Raw genomic sequence first — 17,010 nt, 5'->3', positions numbered from 1 at the left:
AGGGTCCCATATGGTGAAGTGGTCTTGGTTTGTCTACTACACCGCCTCTCACAGTCATGCTCCAGCATCTTGCCCATTGCATTGCATCTTGCAGTTCCTGCTTTCCCTGCAGGTGGATGGCTTTTGGAGAACACACACACTTAATTTGTGCAACTGTCACTCCTCGTCAAACAGGTTTGATAGATTTCCAAAGCAATGCACATTCTTGCCAAACTCAGATAGGAGAGGCAAAAGTCGAATGAGTTTACACATCATTCCAGTGGTCTCTCTTTTGAGCCACATTGATGATCCCTGGGAATTTTTTTTCTGTCCTCCAAGTAATTATGTCTAAAATCAGGACAAGAGTAGCAGCAGCACTACAGAGCAAAGTTGGCAGACCAAAAGAGAGAGGAAGCAGCGATGACAGCAGGCCTCAGGGGAAATAGACAAGCCAGGTTTGAAAGACAGTGCAAGGGAACAGGGAGCAGAATGAAGAGAGGAAAGGACAAGGATGATTCCTGATGGGACTTCTTTATCTATATGGCTGGCCATGAGCAAGTCTGAAACAAACAGGATTCATAGAGAGAGCAAGTCAACTACAAACGCTGAAAAGTATCTTCAAAAAAGGTGTACTCAAGACCACTTTCTCTTGGAACCTGAGTCAGCACAAACTTTAATAATAAGCATGCTTCAACAATGAAATAATTAACGCTGGGATATAGTCTTATCTTGAGCCACTCTGTATGTATTTGCTGGTCAGGCTTGTTTGGGGTAGGATGGATATTGAAAATGACATTCTCTTTCAGTCATTTCAGTAGCAGGCTTATGAAGGAAACAGTTCCATATTGGTATCCTAAATGAAAAATCATACTGATGTTATTGACAAGCAAGGTGCTCCTTTGAAACAATACCCCAGCAGAAAAGAAGGTGACTGAGATGGAAGCTGAAGCTCTCTGTGCAGATGATGCAGGAGCTTCCGTAAGTGATTTTTTATTTATTAATGTTCATGTGTAGTCTATCCCAAATGCTTAGATTAGGGTCAAAGCTATTATACTGCTCTGTTACAGAGCTGGCCTTCATTGTTTTCAGTACCCTTGGTGGATGCTGAAATGGCATCCCTCCCAGCTAGACCCTGATGGTCTTGGGACCTTTCCTCCCATCCTGAGCTTGGTATTTAAGAGATGTAAGCAACTGGAAGAATAGTGGAGGGACGTATTCCCCCTGCTATGCCTCCAGTTTAGAAGTGGGGTATGTAAGGCTACCAACTTTTTCTTTGCAGGGTTCCTGTACTTTTAATAAGTTCATGACAACCAGAAAGATACGAGCTGAATCTTTTCTTAGCATGAAGAGTCATTGGTGGGGGGAAATATAACCTGCTAAATCTCAGCCTGTTATGGAGTTATTAAAGATACAGGGGCCCTATGAGAAAAAAAGATGACAACCCTAGATAAGGAAGGGCCATAGCTCAGTGTGATAGATCACATGCATGTAGGAGGTCCCAGGTTCGATCCCTGGCATCTCCAGGTAGGGCTTATAAACTATGCCTATGTATACCAGTTGCTAGGGTGCTGTTGCACTCATGTCCTGCTTCTGGGTTTCCTGTGGGCAGCTAGTTGGCCACTGTGTGAACACAATGCTGGACTAGATGGACCCTTGGTCTGATCCAGCATGGCTGTTTTATGTTCTAAAGGACTAAGGAATCAGATCTGAGATGCCTGCCAGCTTCTTTGGGGTCTTGTTGGGCTTTATTGGAAGCTGCATGCAAAACCTGGTGCCTATTGTTACAAAAAGGGAGTTTGTTACAAAAGAGAAGGCATGGCTCACCCTACTGCTTCAAGGAGTAGGAAGTTCCAGGGGTGTAGCTCTTTACAGGATCTGTTTCCTTATGAGATAGAGATCACTGATAGTATCTTAATATCTGATAATTTACAAATATAAATGTACAACATATTGTAGGCAAGCAGACTTCTAAAGTAGGTAGCATAACCTCTAGTCCTGCATCAGATTCCTGAAGAGTTACAGCATCTCACAGCCCCAAATGTTGTTAATTCCAACAAAACAGCAACAAACAAAACAGAACTCCTACTCCTCTGACTCTGTCTTCAGATCAAACTACTATTGTTTTCTGTTCTACCACACATATAGGCAGAAATTGGTTTCAGACCCCAGCCTGCAGGTAGACTGCGCATTCAGGAAACATCTCCTAACCCAGCCTTCCCCAACCTGATGCCCTCACCATCATAGCTAATGGTCAGGAATTCTGGGAGCTGTAGCCCAAAATATTGGGAGAGCACCACATTGGGGAAAGTTGTCCTACTCAATCAATCATCCTTGACAAAGTAGTCAGTATTTTTAAAATTTAAAAATGGACAGCTTTTCCTTGACACACCAGGATAGCAGCTCTGTAAAACTCTATCTCATGCAATGGAAAGGGTTAATTTACCAGCATTACAGCCTTGTTTTCTTTGGCTCTTTCAAGAATTTCAGGCTTCTTTCTGAGACTGAGCTCTCGTGTTGCTCCTTGGACTTTGTCCCATAATCTGTGGTTTGGATAGTTTCAGGAAGGAACTGAGGAAATTTACTTTTTGGAAGGCCAGGTGTCCATTCTACATAGCCAAGCTACTGTAGAATACAGGAAATAAGTTTCTAGTTGCATCATATGATGAAACTTTGGTTTAAACAGCCCTTTTCTAATAGAATGTTTTCAATATAGCTGTCTGTGTCTGAGCAGTTTTCTTTCACTGAGCTTTTGCTGCATTTGAATGTTCATGGATCTCTTCAGCCTTCTCTTTCTCTCTCCACCTCTTTCAGCCTGATCCTTAAAGTAGGGCTCTGTTAGCAGGTGTGTTTCTACTTCTGATCCTATGTGCATCTGTGCACTCACAGTGCCAACTCCAGGTTCTTGAGGGCCTTGGGCAAAACACCCTCAATGGTCTCCCTCTCTCAGTGGATTCTACCTTCTCACCATCATTGTCATCAGCTGCTATTTCTTCTCATCCTCTTTCTCATCATTGCCACCACATGCATGGTTGGCAGTTGTCAGTCCATCAGTAAGCAGGCAGGCAGGCAGCAGCATGTACTGCTCCTCTTTCTCACCACCATCATTATCTGGGCCAGAGTGAGAGGTAGGTGAACAAGCAGGTTGCAGTGTTGAAGAAGAGAAGCAACTCCAGGGAACTCTTGTCGGTGGGCCCCTACTGGTGTGTGGCCTCTTGGCAGATGCCCAATCATGCCTACCCTTGAAGCCACCCCTGTGTATGCGTATTCGTTCAACACACTGGCACATGCTTCAATACCCTGTAGGATCCTCAGATCAATCTTGCATGAACTCACCCACACAGACTCACAGTTCTGTCCTGCACTAGTACACATTTTTATACTGGCATTGGGGGCTAGAGAGCGGGGCTGAAGAGCAGAGGAGAGGACAAAACTGTTCTAGATCATTTTTAATGTCTTGTGTATGTGGTGTCCAAGTAGATAGGACATGTAGGCTGTAAAAGCCCCCCCACCCCATCAAATTGGCTAATAGCTAAAGCCCATTTGCAGGAAAAAAGAACCTGATCCAAAAGGGAATGTCCTTCATATGCCTCAGGCTGTTATCGACTCTGATGTGCTTAAGACCACCTGAGGGGAGTTGTCTACAAAACCTATTAGGGCTGCAACTTTTGTGGCTGGTTGAGTGCTGTGCCTTTAGCAGCTGCACAGGAGGGTGAAATCTCAATAGCATTTTCCTGGCACAGAACACCAGTAAAGGGAAAAGCCATATAAGCTCAATTACTGTTCTGGAATGTATTTCTTCATGACTGTGTCAGGAAAAAGGGTGCTTAGGTTGAAAACTGACTTTTTAATATTATTTGCTGTAATTCTGACAGTAAAAAAAAAAAATAAGAATTTTACTGTAAAAATATTTTAAATTCCAAAGTCAGAGATCTTAGCATAACATTTTTAAAGTGTCGCTAACAGGAACATTTTATTTACCAGGATTCTTTGGGGTTCTGTATTTTAGGAATGTCATGATTAAAGATTTCAGAACTGCTAGCTCTGAGTAGGCTTGACATCTTTCTTTTTTCATCTCCTCCTTCCATGCCTTTAACAGGAGCTTGATACATGTTAAGTTTAGCATATAAAGCTTTTCCTTGCATATAGCATAGTGATGGATAACATTTCACTTGTTTATTTGCTGCGCACCAGATGGCTGCAAAAGGCAAAGGACCAGATAAGTTTTTTTTAATAAAAAGCTGGCAACCCTAGATTTGAGAATCTGTTGACCGCTAGTGACAGGAACGGTGGAGGAGGAAACTAAAACGTTTGTTTAATTATTTATTTACAATATTTGTATACTGCTCTATATCTAAAAAGATTTCAGAGCGGTGAACATAAAAAGTAAAACAGTAAAAGAATAAAACACTATATTAAAATTATGCTTTTTAAAAAACAGAATGCCAATAGAAACCGTGGTTGGTCAGTTAAGGAATGCCTCCTGGAACAGTGCTCTTGATCAAACTGTATTCGATTTTCATACATAAGCTAAACCAAAGCTGTGAAGCTATTTCTCTACTAGCTGGGCAGAAACTAATAAGTTATCTGGTCTCAGGTTCTGATTGCTGTACACATCTGGTGCAACTTGATCAGGAGGTTTCAAATTTTATAGCTCCTTCTCCCACAATCCCATCACCAAAGGACACAAATAAGAGATTGTTATCCCAACATATGTTTATGGAAAGACAAACTGCATTTTACAGATGATGCAGAAAAATATCCAGGAAGTATGGTGAAATTAAAAATAAGAATATTGCTGAGCGGTGCAAAAGATTCAGTCTAGGCAATGATAAAAAGTTGTGCTTTTGCAACATCACATCAGTATGATGGTATGGTATCCATAGGTATGCACAGTGCTTTTATAGTCCTCTTGCCAGATTCATTAGTTCTATTTTAAACCCCTGACCAGGATTATTAATAATAGAATAACAATCATGTATTAATTAAGAGCATATTTTATAGTACTGCAAAAGCCTGGGGGGGGGGGGAAGAGTCTAGAGTGACCCATCTCATTGTTTTGACAAATAATTTCTGAGTTTTAATTGGAAGCCATTTTAAAATCTCCCCCAGGGTGGAAGTGAAAATTGCCCATAGAAATCAATTGAGAAATCCAGTAGCTGTGATTTGGCACCAGTGTGTCCACCCCTAAAACAAAAGGTAGCAGCAAAGAGAGGAGTTTGTACTGTTTCTAATTTGGATCTTATTTCATGTGAATTAAAACAAAGTTTTATCTTCTATCTTCTTCTGTAATCATAAAAGAGTATGTGTGTCCATCTCTCTGTCTATCCATCAGTTCCATTGCTCCAAGGTAGTGAAACCTAAATACCTGAAACTTGGCAGGCACACTAAGGGGACCCTAGGGGTGTGCACCTTGGGGTTATTTGGTTTTGAAAATGCATTAATTTTAATTAAGGGAGCAATCCTATGGCCCCTATAGGATAGCCCTATCCTATAGCGGCTAGACAGCCATACGATATGTGGGTTTCCAGGAACCGACCTTGGAGCCCATGCTGCAAGGGCGGTTCCCAAAGAACCGACCTTCTCCCCCTTCCACGCTGCCATGCAGGCAGCGTGGAATGGCCCTGTGCTCTGCACTCAGAAGAGGAGCACGGAGCAGTGAAAATGGGGCATTCTGGGGGGCATTCTGGGGCGGGGGAGGTGGAAATGCTGGTATGACACATCCTATATGATGTCTGGCAGCCTCTTCCCCTGCTCCACCTTCCCACAGCTAGACAGCCAAAATCGGCTGTCTAGCTGCAAATGCAAGGCAGGAGAAGCGTGGAGGGAACGATCCCCTCCACACTTCTCGTGCCCTGCATTGAATAGGTGGTCGTCTCCAAGTTTGGAGGCGGCCACCTACGCCCATAGGTTTGCGCCCTGAATGTGTTTGTATGGTTGAAGCCTGCAATAACATCTTCAGCCAGTAGGGGGAGACTTCCCTAAACAATGCATAGCTTTTCCGTTCATACAGTTTGAAGCCGGAGGAGATTAGTAGGCTGAGGGACACAGCTCTATGCCTGCCATCTCCTCCTGCTGTGGAATAGAGTGGGAAGGCCTCTCCCTCAGGGGGTTATAGGAGTGCACCATGGCAGAAGCTGTGCCTAGGAATGCTACCAGATGGGGCTTTACTCGGACAAGCCTGGCACAATGTATCCAACTTGACAGCTGTGTAAATCAGCTTGCAGCCTTCGCTGTAACACAAGGACTATTCCCACCCATGCGAAGTGAGGTCCATTTGTTAGCCTACATTAATAAAAGAGGTTGCGTGTGTGTCTATCTGTCGGTGCTATACTGCAAAGATGATGAAACCTAGACATCTGAAACCTGGCATGCATACTAAGGGGACTTTAGGTGTGTGCCCCTCAGGGTTATTTGGGTTTGTAAATGCATTAATTAATTTTAATTTTAAATTAATTAAATTTGTGTTTGAAGCCTGCGGTACCATCTTCATTCAGCAAGTGGAAGGCTTCCGTAAGCAGCACATCGCTTTGCGACTGATACAGTTAGAAGCCAGGAGGGATTAGTCTGAGGGACAGAGTTAAAGGGCTGCCCCCTCTCCCATGCTGTGGGACAGCCCCCCTCCCTCAGGGGTGATAGGTTGTGTCAAGAATGGGATAGTAGAAGTGGGAGCCATGAGGGCCGCTTGGGGAGTCACCTACGAGGTAGCCACCTGGCAGTTGATTGTCTTTCTCAGCCCTGCAGCTCAAGGCCACGCTCTGCTCTGGCTAATTGGGAAAATGATAACAGGTGGGAAGATTCAGCCTCCTTGGGGGGTGGAGTGGGGTGTCCTGGGACTGGGCGTGGATTGGGTGTTTCAAATCTGCTCTGAGTTGCTAGGGCTGGGCAATAAAAAGAGGGCTAAAGAAGGGGCTGGCATCTCTTCTTGGCCCCGACGGTACTAGGGGGTGCTGCTGGTTGATGGCCATCCTGAGAGGCCCATACGTTGGTATGTATAGGATAGACTAGCTAGCTTTATTGTTTTGCTCTTGGGAGTGTGTGCCTTGGTGTTTGGTGTTTCTGGTTTTGCTTTGAGTATTGTACCTTGCTTGTAATTTCCTGTACAACCTACCACCTCTTCCCATTCTTTCCTCTTTGTTCCTTTCCCCTAATAAACTTTTATCCAACTTCCAGTTGGTGTGGTGTGTCCTGTATAACTTCAGTGCTAAATACAGTGCCTATTGGCCTGGGAAGGGAGCTACTGGGTCAACTTTGGGGGAACCTGTGGCCAAGCTGGGCCTGGCCTACTTGCAGGGTTGTTGGGGTGGGACCAACAATCCTTCACAGTTTGCATCATGGCAGGGATCATGCCTATGGGTGCCAGTGGGCATGGCTTCACTCAAAAGGGCTGGGCATAATTTGTCTAACTCTGATAGCTGTGTAAATTTGCTTGAAGGCCTCACTGTATCAAACTAGGGGCTATCCCAACCTGTGCAAAGCCCAGTCCATTCACTCGTTAAACATAAAATAGCCCTGCCAATACAAATGCAGTCCATTATTCCCATTTTACAGGTTGTGGGGAGTGTGGATGAGAGAGAGTGGGTTGCAACAGCCCTACTGTGTAATCCACTATTAATACTACAGCTAGTTGGGGCTGAGGTCACTTTAGATTTCCAGCCCTAGATTGCTGCAACTTCATTGGGGTTATATATGGGCAAAGGCCAATTTCTTTACGTTGCCCTCCTCAGGATCCCCCCTCCCAGTCCACCCCCAGAACTCAGTTGCATATAGAAGCATTGTGCTCCATTGACTTCCACAGAGAGAGTTGCACGTTTATTTATTTTTTTAAGTAAAAACTCCTCCCCAAACACATGAAATAAGACCTAAGGGAGCAATCCTATGGCCGCTAGTCAGCGGCTAGACGGCCATAGGATACGTCAGTTTCCAGGAACCAACCTTCCCCCCTCCCGTGCTGCCTTGGAGGCAGCACGGAACAGCTCCGCACTCAGAACAGCAGTGCGGAGCGGCGTAACAAGGGCATTCCCAGGGTGGGCTGGGGCGGGGAGGGTGGAAATGCTGGTATGACACATCCTATGTTTCGTCTGGCCGCCACTGCCCCCGCTCCGAAATCAGCTGTCTAGCCACAAATGCAGGGCAGGAGAAGTGCGGAGGAGATGATCCCCTCCGTGCTTCTCCTGCCCTGTGTTGGGTAGGCAGTCGCCTCCAAGATCAGAGGCAGCCGCCTATCCCCATAGGATTGCGCCCTAAGTTAGAAAGAGTATGAGCTCCAGTATTCGCTACTTTATTTTATTTTATTTATTTATTGCATTTATATCCTGCCTTTTTCTTCTTGCAAGGAACCCAAGGCGGCTTACATTATCATCCTCCTACTCCATTTTATCCTCACAACAACAACCCTGTAAAGTAGGTCAGGCTAAGAGTCTATGACTGGCCCAAAGTCACCCAGTGAGCTTCCATGGCTGAGTGGGAACTAGAACCCGGATCTCCCAGCTCGACACTCTCACCACTACACCACACTGGCACCACACATATTGTGTGTGTGTGTGTGTGTGTGTGTGTGTGTGAGAGAGAGAGAGAGAGAGAGCGCACGTGATGGATGTTGACCAATCACAGCTATGTAAAACCCTAAATTTCTCCATTGATTTCCATGGGCAGTTCTCTACCAAACTAGCAGTTCCGCCAGTGTGTCACTCTGATTTCTATCCCTCTGACTAAAACCTAGGGTGCTTCCAGATGAGTGTTTTAAAGTGCTTTTGCCTTGCCTTGCTCATGGGATTTTACAGGGGGGTCCACATGATGTCATGCTCCTGCGATCATCCTGTGTCATCCTCCACCCCCACTTCACCAGTCTTTTCTCATAATGGGGAAAATCCTTTAATTTTTCAAGGTGCACAATAATAGTGCCAACATCGACAGGTGTGGATGTTTGATATCGCAACATTCCAGCATTTTTCATTTTTACTCTTGAGTAGGTGGAGAAAAAGCCTCTTACCCTCATGTTAGGGAACCGATCTGGATTGCAGGCCCTGTACCTTCTCTAGAGTAAAAATGAAAAGACAAGAAAGACAAACATAGCTGCTGGATGTGGATTTAACGTAATGCCTGCTTTGGCTCACAGAAATCCAGGTCTGGGAAGCTCTTGCCATCCCATTACCCTTTTTTTTTTCTTACTAGGAACTCAATGTTCTTGGTCATGAAAAGGTTATGATGTATTGTTGTTCAGTCGTTCAGTCGTGTCCGACTCTTCGTGACCCCATGGACCATAGCACGCCAGGCCTTCCTGTCCTGCGCTCTCTCCCGGAGCGTGCTCAAGTGATGTTAATAAGGGACATACATCTATATGTATAGATACACATTTAGAAATAATTACTGGAATTTAGGTAGAAATCTCACCATAGCGGGAAGACTGTGACCAGGTGACATGGGTGCCTTGCTCAGTGTGCTGTCCAGGTGCTAACTTCTGGTGGGCAACTCCAAGGCCCAACTCTTCCTTCTGATAGTTCTTTATCTTTAAACCAGACTCGGACTGGGAACCGCCTTTCAAATAAAGGATGCCTTCAAAGTAGAGGACAGCCCTTTGGCAGCCCTTCGAAACAAGGATTGTCCTCTGTAAAGTCGGTCGCATGCCCACCCTAACTGGGCTACTATATATATTTGGAAAGGGACCCCCAGGGCAGGCATCACTGGGGCCTGGTCAGCTGCTCAGGGATGCCTGGTGCTGGGGCCAGCCCTGGGGAAAGAGCTTAATAGAGGTTCCCCTGATTCAAGATATCCTGTTCATTCAACAAAATACTCAATAATTGAATCTCAGGGAAAATCACTAAATAAATAGGCAGATAAAATACCTGATGTTTGGCCATTTTACCATCCTTGTATCAAGCCAAGAAGTTCTGCAGTCGGAAGACCCTGCATTCACTTTAAAGACTTAAGTTCCCATTTGTTTATGAATACAGAATCAAAATGTCAAAGAAGCTTAAATAATTGGAATGATGGTGCGTACAGTACCTAGGGATGGTTTGGAAGCAGTGAATATAAGTAGAGGGCAGGGAAGATCAAAGTCTTTGGGTCAAAATTATGCTTATTTCAGTTCTTGCTCAGGCAACAAAACCACAAAACCATGCCTCCTTTGGTTGATTCCCGCCCTTTCCAGTATATGGGTCCTATAAATGGGCATTACTCATCTGGAAATATTTTGCACTTTAATGCCACAGGAAACCCCAGTACAGCATTTGGCTCTGAAATCTCTACCAGCAGCTGAAAACAGCAGTGCTGCCCCAGCATTTGCAGAATCAATTTATTAAGTGCCAAAGGGGATTCATGTTTTCTCTGAATCAGTCATGTCTCTGTGGAGTCCAAGATTTTAACCCTTTTGGCAGCCAAGAACATTCAATTCCTAGTAAGAAAGAAAATGGGAGATGGGATGGTAATAGCTCCCTAGACCTAGATTTCTGTGGGCCAAAACAGACATTACTTTAAATCTGTATCTAGCAGCAGTGGGGATTTCTACACCCGCCTAAAATCCTGCATTTAAAACAGGGCTTTCTGCTTCCATTTTAAATGCAGAATCACAACTGACTCCCTTAACATGTGCTTCCTCCCCCTGCCCTCGCAGCCCACCTTCTCACCTTATCTGAGTCTTCCATTATCTTTCATTGAGCTTGCCTCTTTAACTCTTTTCACAGAAGAAACTGAAGTGGAACACAACAGGGTAATATAATAGCTCATTATCTATGATCTACTTAAAAATGGAACAAAAAGCATTTAGTGAAGGAGGGTCATGGCAGGGTCATGTAAAGAGCCCGCAAACTTCCGTGAAGGAGCAATCTCAATCGCATGATAAAATCTCTATGTGTTGGGTTTTTTCCCCCATTTCTACTCTAGAGAAGGTACAGGGCCCCAATCCAGATCAGGACCCTAGTGTGTGGGCATGAGGCTTTTTCCCACTTAAAAAGATAAAGGTGTCCCCAACCAGTCATGTCCGACTCTAGGGTGTGGTGCTCATCTCCATTTCTAAGCCGAAGAGCCAGCGCTGTCCGAGGACGCTTCCATGGTCATGTGGCCAGCATGACTGAACACCGAGGTGCACAGAATGCTGTCACCTTTCCCGCCGAAGCGGTACCTATTTATCTACTTGCAATTTCTTGCTTTTGAACTGCTAGGTTGGCAGGAGCTGGGACTGAAGACGGGAGCTCACTCCGTCACGCAGCACTCAGGTCTCGAACTGCTGTCCTGCCAATGCAGTTCAGCGTCTTAACCACTAAGTCACCACGGCCCAGTTACTCTACATTCCCCACTTACTCTACAATAAAAATGGAAAAAAGACATAGCTGCTGGATATGGATTTAGAATAATGTCTGTTTTGGCCCTTCATGGATCACTGCCTTGTTGTGGCGAAGAGGCTTGCGTAACTCAGTGAAGCCATAAGCTATGTTGTGCAGGGCCACCCAAGATGGACAGGTCATGGCAGAGAGTTCTGACAAAATGTGGTCCACTGGAGAAGGAAATGGCAACCCACTCCAGTATTCTTGCCAAGAAAACCCCATGGAACGTATCACAAGGCTAAAAGAGATGACACCGGAAGATGAGCCCCTCGGGTCGGAAGGTGTCCAATATACTACTGGGGAAGAGCAGAGGGAATTTCCAAGTAGCGCCAGAAAGAGTGAAGCAGCTGGGCCAAAGCCGAAAGGACACTCAGCTGTGGATGTGCCTGGTGGTGAAAAGAAAGTGCGATGCTGTAAAGAACAATATTGTTTAGGAACCTGGAATGTAAGGTCAATGAATCAAGGAAAGCTGGAGGAGGTCAAACATGAGATGGCAAGATTGAACATTGACATCTTGGGAATCAGCGAACTAAAATGGACAAGCATGGGCGAATTTAATTCAGGTGACCATCATATCTACTACTGTGGGCAAGAATCCCTTAGAAGAAATGGAGTAGCACTCATAGTCAACAAAAGGGTGGGAAAAGCAGTACTGGGGTACAATCTCAAAAACGATAGAATGATCTCAGTACGAATCCAAGGCAAACCATTCCACATCACAGTAATTCAAGTTATGCCCCAACCACTGAGGCCGAAGAAGCTGAGGCTGATGGGTTCTATGAAGACCTACAACACCTTCTAGAACTAACACCAAAAAAAGATGTCCTCTTCATCATAGGGGATTGGAATGCTAAAGTAGGAAGTCAAGAAATCACCGGGATAACAGGCAGGCATGGCCTTGGTGTAGAAAATGAAGCAGGACAAAGGCTAATCGAGTTTTGCCAAGAGAACACGCTGATCATAGCAAACACGCTTTTCCAACAGCATGAGAGGCGACTCTACACATGGACATCACCAGATGGTCAATATCGAAATCAGATTGATTATGGACTTTGCAGCCAAAGATGGAGAAGCTCTATACAGTCAGTAAAAACAAGACCTGGAGCTGACTGTGGCTCAGATCATGAGCTGCTTCTTGAAAAATTTCGGCTTAAATTGAAGAACATAGGGAAAACCACTAAACCATTCAGGTATGACTTAAATCATATCCCTTATGAATATACAGTGGAAGTGAGGAATAGATTTGAGGGATTAGACCTGATAGACATAGTGCCCGAGGAACTATGGATGGAGGTCCGTAACATTGTTCAGGACAGGAGGCAGCAACTCAATCCATCCCAAAGAAAACGAAATGCAAGAAAGCAAAGTGGCTGTCTGATGAGGCTTTACAAGTAGCTGAGGAAAGAAGGGAAGCGAAAAGCAAGGGAGACAGGGGAAGATATATCCAACTGAATGCAGAGTTCCAGAGAATAGCAAGGAGAGACAAGAAGGCCTTCTTAAATGAACAATGCAAAGTAATTGAGGAAGACAACAGAATGGGAAAGACTAGAGATCTCTTCAAGAAAATCGGAGATCTCAAGGGAACGTTTTGTGCAAAGACGGGCATGATAAAGGACAAAGAAGGCAGGGACCTAACAGAAGCAGATGAGATTAAGAAGAGGTGGAAAGAATACACAGAAGAACTATACAGGAAAGATCTGAATGTCCCTGATAGCCATGATAGTGCAGTCACTGAATTTGAGCCGGACATCCTCGAGAGTGAAGTCAAGTGGGCCTTAGGAAGCATTACTAACAAGAAAGCTAGCGGAGATGACAGTATTCCAGCTGAGCTATTTAAAATCCTAAAAGATGATCCTGTTAAAGTGCTGCACTCAATATGCCAACAAATTTGGAACACTCAACAGTGGCCACAGGACTGGAAAGGGCAGTTTACATTCCATTTCCAAAGAAGGGCAACGCCAAAGAGTGTTCAAACTGCTGCACAATGCCAGCAAGGTTATGCTCAAAATCCTACAAGCTAGGCTTCAACAGCATGTGAACCGAGAACTACCGGAAGTACAAGCTGGGTTTCAAAGAGGCAGAGGAACTAGAGATCAAATCGCCAACATTCGCTGGATCATGGAGAAAGCAAGAGAATTCCAGAAAACCGTCTATTTCTGCTTCATTGACTACACTAAAGCCTTTGATTGTATGGATCACAACAAACTGTGGTAAATTCTTAAAGACATGGGAGTACCAGACCACCTTACCTGTCTCCTGAGAAACCTGTACGAGGGTCAAGAAGCAACAGCATGAACCAGACATGGAACAACCAATTGGTTCCAAATTGGGAAAGGAGTACGACAAGGCTGCATATTGTCACCTTGCTTATTTAACTTATATGCAGAATACATCATGAGAAACGCCGGGTTGGATGAATCACAGGTCGGAATTAAGATTGCCGGGAGAATTATCAACAACCTCAGATATGCAGACGATTCCACCCTAATGGCAGAAAGTGAAGCGGATCTAAAGAGCCTCTTGTTGAGGGTGAAAGTAGAGAGTGCAAAAGCTGGTTTGAAACTCCACATTAAAAAAACAAAGATCATGGCATCTGGCCCCATCACTTCCTGGCATATAGAAGGGGAAGAAATGGAAGCAGTGACAGATTTTATTTTCTTGGGCTCCAAGATCACTGCAGACGGTGACTGTAGCCATGAAATTAAAAGACGCTTGCTCCTTGGGAGGAAAGCTATGGCAAACCTAGACAGCATAGTAAGAAGCAGAGACATCACCTTGCCGACAAAGGTCCATCTAATCAAAGCTATGATTTTCCCAGTAGTAATGTATGGCTGTGAGAGCTGGACTACAAGGAAGGCTGAGCGCCGAAGAATTGATGCTTTCGAACTGTGGTGCTGGAGAAGACTCTTACGAGTCCCCTGGACTGCAAGGAGGTCAAATCAGTCAATCCCAAAGGAAATCAACCCTGAGTGCTCATTGGAAGGACAGATACTGAAGCTGAAGCTCAAATATTTTGGCCACCTAATGTGAAGAGAAAACTCCCTGGAAAAGACCCTGATGCTGGGAAAGATTGAAGGCAAAAGGAGAAGGGGACGGCAGAGGATGAGATGGCTAGATAGCATCACCGATGCAATGAATATGAACTTGAGCACACTCCGGGAGAGAGCGGAGGACAGGAAGGCCTGGCGTGCTATGGTCCATGGGGTCATGAAGAGTCGGACATGACTTAACGACTGAACAACAACAAAATCTTACCAGTGGAGGCTGGTGGCTCTGATTTCGGTGGGACTGTAAATCTATTCTGGGTTTTAGTCAGAACCAGCCAGAACTCTAAAAGAGCTATCTAAAGTGCTGAGTCGTATTCCCAAAATAGGTTCAGCACCTTGTATAGCTCCTTTAGAGCTCTGGCTGGTTCTGACTGAAACCCAGGATGGATTCACATCCTCACCGAAATCGGAGTCACCTGCCTCCACTGCTTCTTACTGTTTAAACTGGAATGAAACCTAAGATTATACCATAAGGACATACAAACATAAAAAGAGCCCTGCTTGATCAGAGCCAAGACCTATCCTGTCCAGGATACTGTTACCCACAGTGGCCAGCCAGATGCTTCTGGGAAGCCCACAAACAGGACATCCGGGCAACAGCCTTCTCCCACTGTGCAACTGTTATCAGGTGCCTCTTATCCTGGAGGTAGCATGTAGCCATCATGGCTAGTACCCAGGGATAGCCTTTATTCTCAATTAATTTGTCCAATTCCCTTTTAAAACCATCTAAGTTGGTGGCCATCATCACATCTTGTGGTAGCAAATTCCATAGTTTAACTATGTGCTGTGTGAAGACGTTCTTCCTTTTATCTGTCCTGAATCTCTCTCTATTCAGCTTCGTTTGACAACCCCTGGTTCTAGTATTTTGAGAGAGGAAGAAATGCTTCTCTCTTTTCTCTTTCTCCACACCGTGCGTACTTTTATAAACCTCTGCATTGTCTCTCCTTACTCACTTTTTTCCTCAACTAACCCCCCCCCCCCCAATGTCATAGTCTTTCCTTGTACAGCTGGCTGGGGAATGCTAGAAGTTGTAGGACTTTTTAAATGTCTAAACATGCACAGGTTTGTGCTCAGAGATAACAAATGAACCAGACTTTTGGTCCATCTAGCTCACTATTGTCTAAATTAGAGGCCTGGAGGCCAAATCTGGCCTACATGAGGTCCCAATCTTCAGGGCTCCCCAGATGGCCACACCCCCTCCCTGACCACACCCCTTTCATCCGACTGCCAATTGTTGGGTGGCTTCCTGGCTTTTGCATGTTTCTCCCCATTCTAAAATGTTGAAATGCTCCAGCTGAGGCTTGGTTACTGGCAGGAAGAGTTTTAAACTAAAATAAGGTGGCATTTTTTATATTTTGGCCCCACCCCCTTTGCACCTAGCCCCACCCACTTCTAGAATGAAGACCCTGAGAGCTTCTTTGATATTGAATTTGGCTCTTTGGCTGAAAGAAGATCAACACCCTTGAGCTACATTGGTTGGCAGACGTTCTTCCAGGTCTCAGGCTGAAGTCTTTCCCAGCCCTACCTGGAGATGGCAACAACTGAACCTGGGACCGTTTGCACGCAAAGCATGTGCTCTAAGAAGCTGGGAGGGACCATCCACTAAGCTATCGTCCCTCCCAGCTTCTCCGCTCACCAAAGTCTTTCCTGCTCAAGTCAGTGGAGAATCAAACTGCATGAGTGTGAGCTCATTTTCACACTAGACCACCCAGAGGGCTCTGGGCAGTGAAGGCTGGTGGCTTTGATGTCAGTGGGGCAGTGAGCTCCTTTAGAGTTCTGACTGGTTCAGACTGAAACCCAGAACAAATTCACTGCCCCACTGACATCAGTGCCACCAGCCTCCACTGACTCCGGGTTGTGTGAATGCTTGTGTCCAGTTGCCCATGTATAGAAGATTATTCAAGCAAGTTACTAGCAGACAGCATACCATCATTGCAAGGCCATTCAAAAGAGTTCAGTCAGCGTATCTTTCCTGTTCTGTATCTATCTTTAAATGTGGGGTTTTGATTTGGGACATGATGGTTGTGATTTTCTCAGTTGTTCAGCTCCAAAGAAAATCAAAGCAGATGACATCCCTCATATAGTTATGAAGATTTCCCATGAAATTGCTCCATTTAGTAAAATGACTTATCCAAGATGGAAATATCTACAGGGTTGTCTCTTGTATTTTTAGTATTGAAGATATTCATCTGTGGGTAGGTTCAAAGAATTACAGATTACAATGACAGGATAATTTTATAGAGGCATGTTCATTTGTAAGACTGAAACATGCTTATTGAATTCATGGACACATCTTTACTTGGCAGGAAAATCCAATCTGGTTTGGCATCAGCGTTTAAAAAAACATCGGAAATTAGAGCTGCATATGTGGGGAGGAGTTGTTTGACCAGGAAGCTCAAGATTTGCACTGAGAACTGGGACTCAGTATGAGCTTCAAATCAACAAACTGTTTTCAGACTGTTTTTCCAGTCCCGTTCTCTGGCTGGCATACAAGCAAATATTTGTCTTTTCTAAAGCAAGTAAGTATATACAGCTTTCAAGTCAAACTTATGAGCAAAAATCTCCCCCGTGCTTTTGTTTCTTGATTGCCAGTAGATTGATTTTTCAGAATGAGCAGATACTGTGTGTGTGTGTGTGTGTGTGTGTTATATGAGAGAGAGAAGGAA

General features: G+C 44.8%; 1 protein-coding gene across 1 annotated transcript in view; it reads left to right on the top strand.

Annotated features, from left to right (window-relative positions):
- The first annotated feature begins 722 nt into the window (after positions 1 to 722).
- C1QTNF3 (C1q and TNF related 3) overlaps positions 723 to 17,010 on the top strand; it is a 36,364-nt gene continuing 20,076 nt past the window's right edge. Inside the window, exons 1-2 of the mRNA XM_084832046.1 lie at positions 723 to 957; positions 16,651 to 16,863. Of these exons, the coding sequence (XP_084688172.1) occupies positions 16,771 to 16,863 (93 nt within the window). The 5' untranslated portion in view covers positions 723 to 957; positions 16,651 to 16,770. The remainder of the gene's footprint in view (positions 958 to 16,650; positions 16,864 to 17,010) is intronic.

This window comes from Heloderma suspectum, chromosome 2, assembly GCF_057233095.1.
Source record: "Heloderma suspectum isolate Gila_16-S chromosome 2, 16-S_ref, whole genome shotgun sequence".
Classification (NCBI taxonomy): Eukaryota; Metazoa; Chordata; class Lepidosauria; order Squamata; family Helodermatidae; genus Heloderma; species Heloderma suspectum.
Note: the sequence above shows the minus strand (reverse complement) of the source record. Positions and strands in the feature narration are given on the sequence as shown.